The sequence below is a fragment of the Mustela nigripes genome, chromosome 16 (genome assembly GCF_022355385.1).
Source record: "Mustela nigripes isolate SB6536 chromosome 16, MUSNIG.SB6536, whole genome shotgun sequence".
In the NCBI taxonomy this organism is placed as follows: Eukaryota; Metazoa; Chordata; class Mammalia; order Carnivora; family Mustelidae; genus Mustela; species Mustela nigripes.
Genome location: NC_081572.1, coordinates 19,518,984 through 19,524,217, shown reverse-complemented (window position 1 = coordinate 19,524,217; position 5,234 = coordinate 19,518,984). Strand labels below are relative to the sequence as shown.

At 45.3% G+C, this 5,234-nt stretch overlaps 1 protein-coding gene across 1 annotated transcript in view; it reads right to left on the bottom strand.

The window, feature by feature from the left end:
* The window catches only part of RETREG3 (reticulophagy regulator family member 3), a 21,432-nt gene that overhangs the window by 3,355 nt on the left and 12,843 nt on the right, over positions 1 to 5,234 (bottom strand). The window contains exons 3-6 of the mRNA XM_059378537.1: positions 3,637 to 3,667; positions 2,549 to 2,675; positions 1,811 to 1,895; positions 884 to 1,021 (exon numbers count right to left, since the gene is read on the bottom strand). Coding sequence (XP_059234520.1) covers positions 884 to 1,021; positions 1,811 to 1,895; positions 2,549 to 2,675; positions 3,637 to 3,667 — 381 coding nt within the window. The remainder of the gene's footprint in view (positions 1 to 883; positions 1,022 to 1,810; positions 1,896 to 2,548; positions 2,676 to 3,636; positions 3,668 to 5,234) is intronic.

Genomic DNA, 5,234 nt, shown 5'->3' with positions numbered 1-5,234 from the left:
GGGGGGGGGGGCGGCTGCTGACCCTCAGCAGGAAGATAAGCTGATAATAAGCACAGAAAGGCTCTCTCCCAGCGCCTCTCCTCCTCCACCAGCCCCTCTCCGTTTTTGTTCTGGTGAGAGGATCAGCAGCTTGCAGGCTACGCTAGGGGCAAACAGGATGTCAAGCAGAAAGGAGATGCCACTGCAGAGAAGGCAAGGGAGATGCCCCACCCTGGTTCAATCAGGCTTCTGAGGACTGATAGTATTCGGCTGGCCATGCTGGGGAGCTGGGCCCACATGACCACAGGCAGAGTGCTGGGCCTTCGTGAAACAGCCCATCTGACCAGCCCACAGAAGGGGGTGGAATGTTCGCATGGCTGTCATTCCTATGTTGGAGGGTATGGGGCTAGTACCCTTCTGGCTTCTCAGGCAGTATCAAACTCTCAACCTTTGGAAAGCAGCTTTCAGTGGTGAAAAGAGGCATGGCTTAGTTAGGATGTACTATTTACTGACTATAAAGTTCAATTTACTGACTATAAAGTTAAATAAGATACACATGAATAAAATAAAAATATACAATAAAATAAATAAAAATATGCAGAGCTACCACCACAGTGCTTGGGTATATGGAAAGTGCTTCATAGAAAGCAGCAAACTCTAGGGATAGAGATCTTCAATGTCTGACTTTTATTCAACTTGAGAGTGTCCAGAATTGCAAATGCAAAAACTCGTAAGCCTGCACAGATTTCCCTCGAATAAGATATCACTTTTACCTACCACCCTCCTGCACACCACATCCCCCCACTCCCACTTTTGAGGACCTACCCATTATGTCAGGCCTATGGGCTTTTTCTTCTCTTCCCCAAACTGCCCAAGTGGAAGGAAGCTTCCCCTTAACACTTACACTGTCTCTCTCTCTGCTTGGACATCATGTAGCCACGGACACTAAAGTCTAGCCGCTGCAGAGCTGGCTTCAGCCGTACGTAGGCTCGATCCCACAGTCGGTGGTACACGGCTAGGGGCCACATCAGGACAGTGACAACTGAAAGGAGGAGTAGGAAATAGTCACAAAGGAGAAGCTGGACTGTCCCTCTTCTACTGTGTCCTCTGACCAGAGAGTTGGTGGGGCATAGTTCTGCTTCATTCTCCCGGTAACCTTTACTCGTCTCCCATGCCACATGAGGGGGTTCTGGAGGGCAGAGACTTCTTTGGCCACCGATGTGGCCGCGCACAGCAGAGTGTGCTGCTGATATATCAGGGACAGAACCAGGTGTGGCCACTTGCATCTGGGTGTCACTGAGCCATAAATAAGGCTAGACCGGCAACGACTCAGGAACGACTCAACAAATCACGGCAGCTGCTGGCCACAGCCGTAACTGCTCAGTTTCCCAGCCCCACACAAAGTTCATGCCAAGAGGAAGTAATGGAATTTAAAACCTTGCACTCCAGAAGAAAAAGAAGTGCTCTAGGATAAGCAGAATTCTAGTAGAGTAACCCCTAAAACTTATGTTCTGCTGTTATACAATATACTGACTCTAAAACTTTCCTCCGAAATAGGGACAGACAGTCCTGTATGACTGGTAATACAATATATGTTAATGGACTGTCATCAATTTCTAAAGCTCACTTGGTAAGAAAAGGACTTGATGTTGGGGAGCCTGTTATAGGCAAAAGAAAGATATTTTCATGACACTAGACAGATTACAGAAATATAAAAAGGTTATTTCCTGGTGAACCAAAATATAAAAGTACTCTCCCTAGACCTAGAGTTAGCTCTGGCTAGAAAAGCTAGGAGAGGGGGAAGCGTGGGGGAAGTACATGCCATACTTACGTATCAAGTAGGACAGCAGGAGCCCAGGGATGTAGCGGCCCAAGACGGCCAAAAATGTCAGTATCCCACAGCTCAGCAAGCAGAACTAGAGGAGTCAGGAAACAGTATTAAGTTTCTGTTACATGGCAGGAGACTGGGGTGCAGACAAGGGATAAGGTGGAAATGTGGCTGAAATGATTCTTTATGACCTATGAGTGGGCAGGTCAGAATGAGAGCTGTGTCTAGCCACCGGTGCACCCCGTGGTGAATCTGTTTGAGATGAAAAGGAGCATGTCCATTCTATTCACATTCCTTCTCCCTTGCTAACTCAACAGGGCTGCACCCTTTCCACTGGAAAATTGGTTTGCATAGGCTTAGCCAAAAATTCTCTCTGAAAGCAAGTGTTGGTGGTGGGTTTTTTAAATAATAAAAAAAAAAAAGTAAAAAAAAATTTTAAAAACCCAACAACCTACCATATGTTTAATATGACACAGATTACACATAAGCAAGCTCTCTTTCCCATCTTAGGGCAGGAAGATGGCTCAATCTAACAGGCAAGCACCCAAAGGAGTCATCAATCAAGCTCTTCCCTTAGTTCTAGTGGCTGGTCAGAAGACCCTTCCCATAACTTCCCTTTTGTCTCCACAATCATCACTGTCTTTCCTTTCTTGAATGAGGCTATGTAGTCAAAGGATTGTTTCAGTTAGCATGAACTGAACTAAGAAGCCAGAAATGAAAATGAAAAGGGAAGAGTCTTACCTTGCCTGGGTTTTGCTTTTTGAAAAGCACAAGATTCCTTATGAAAATGGTCCCACTAACCCAGACTTCAGCTACGTGGTGGCAGAGCTCGGGCACGCTGAGCAACCGAGGGTGCACAAAGCCCCAGCTATAGAAGAGAGAAGGGGGAGCTGTGAAAGGAGGGTGTTGAGCGACTCCCCCCATCTTGCTGTGTAGGCAGCCAATGCTTCCAGGTTTCAACTGGAGCTGGGGAGTGGCTGGTTGTAGGTGCTTTGGAGGTGAAGCGGGACTTTTTTCTTGTCTCACCAGGTTGAAACTTGAATTTAGGGACTAGGAGGGCACACTGGTTCTGACAACTTGATGAGCAAGCCGCCCAATCCACGTGTATAAACCTGCCACCAGCTCCAAGGCACTCCATGCTGAGAAACATCTTCCCTGCCCTCAGACCATTGCAATTCACTGTGATTGCAATTCAGGGATAAAAGTAGAGCACAGTCTGATGCTGCTGCTGCTGAAGGGGAGGCAATGGTGTGTCCCTCAGAGAGAAAATAAATTCGGCAAAAGCAAAATAAACCATAGCAGAGGAAATTCCTTGGATCCAACATATGGGATGAATGAACTGAGAAATAAAGCAGGAGCTGTAAGACACAAGAGGAATCTTTGGCTTGCTGATGCCAGGAACCAATGTGTTTTCTGACCGGGGACCTTTTAAAAAGCCAGAGGTCACAGAAAACACTAAATGACCTGGTATAAAATCCAGGAGACAAATGAAGTAAGCTTCTTTTACGTTTTTACAGTAGGGCTAAAAAATGCAACTCACTCCCTGGCATACCAGGTCATGGCACTATAATGCTTCTTTTTCAGAAACTTTTCTTGTTGATAGCAGAGGACACTAGCCATCTCAACATACTGCTGCCTAAACTTTAGGACTCGTTAAGACGGTTATTTGGAAAAAAAAAAAAAAAAAAAAAAAAGACGATTATTTGGAACTGACTAGGTTCTCAGTCATACTCTGTATCCATAACATGGGGTTAACAACATGTAACCAGAATATTACAACAAGAGAATCAATCAGAGCAACAAAAAGGGATTTAATTAGTGTTCCATACCTCTCATTGTCTAATGCGTCGGGTCTTGGCACTACAATATTAAAACAAACACCAGCATTAGTTGGTAGGGAAAACTAAACATAAAAATGTTAGGCTGTTGGTCTGACAGCTCGAGTTTTAATAGGTTTGGGGGAAAAGAAAATAGTAATAGCCAATAAAAAGGAGACACAATGTTATATTGACAGAGTTAGGGAAGTGCAGACATGGGGAGGATGGCTGATGCCTGCTCATTTCTCGGGGGGGCGGGGCGGTAAGGGGATCCAGATGGAGCATCAGGGCCCCTTCTACTTACTACAATCAAGAGCCAAGGTGCACATGGAAAAATGACCCATCCCGCCCCTCAAGTGTGTCTTGGTTGCTCATACACATCAACGTGCACCAGGTTACCGAGGCAAGTTACAACCACTCCAACCCCGGAAATCTGCCTTTTCTCTTTGAAAAAGTTCCATTAACTACAATGAATGACGTCAAGTCTTTTGACATTCACCAGCCATAAGACCTGTGAATGAACTACATGATTGACTAAAGTCTCTGCAAAATAGTATGGGAATGTATTTAAAAACTGTATACTCTGGTGTAAATATCCTGCCAACACTTCAAAATTAATGTCAAAAACATACGTCAATTTTCCTTGCTCTCAACCCCCACCCCCCTGCCTGACACTATGGATCTGGTACCTGAACGCCATTCCCCCCACCCTCCTAGCACTGAACTCCCACAGCTGGCTTTTATTCCTTACCCTCCTTAACCCCCTATTTATCAGTCTTCACGGGTCTTCCTTCTTCCCAGCTAAGTCACCCATGGTTTATTTCCAGGAACACCTCTCTGACTGCTTCTCACACAGATACAGCCAGAGTTTCCTACCAGGTCTTCCTCCTTCCCCTTTTTATCCTTCCCTGGGATCCTATAAAATGCTACTGAATTAATCTGTAATCTATAGCTCTAATAAAAAAATGTTCAATGACCAAAGACTATATATGGGATAAAGTCTAAACTTCTAGATCTAACTTGAAAGGCTTATAAAATCTAATCCCGAAGCATTTTCAGTTTTATCTCTTCTAGCACTCCTTTTTTAATGACCTCTTCCTCCTGGTAAAAGTGACTAATTCCCTGCTCTCAGGAGATGCTCTGCAGCTTCTGGTTTCTCAGATTAATCAAACTACTCGCCCCTCCAGAAACACACTTTTCACTTCACCTGTTCAAAACTCTTGCTTCATCAAAGGCCTGAGCCAGGGCCAAAATACATGACAAACACACCAACCACACGCTGCACAGTAACATCTCCGGTACCATTCCGTTGTCTATGTGTGTATCATCTTTGAGAAAAGGAACAGTATCTTAGAAAATACTTTATATAAGTCACAATGCTTAGCTTCGTGCTTTGCAAATAAACAATTCATAAGAAATCCCTGGGAGGCAAACTGACACTGCCTCAGTAAAGATGCAGTATCCAGGGGCGCCTGGGTGGCTCAGTGGGTTAAGCCGCTGCCTTCGGCTCAGGTCATGATCTCAGGGTCCTGGGATCGAGTCCCATATCGAGCTCTCTGCTCAGCAGGGAGCCTGTTTCCTCCTCTCTCTCTCTCTGCCTGCCTCTCTGC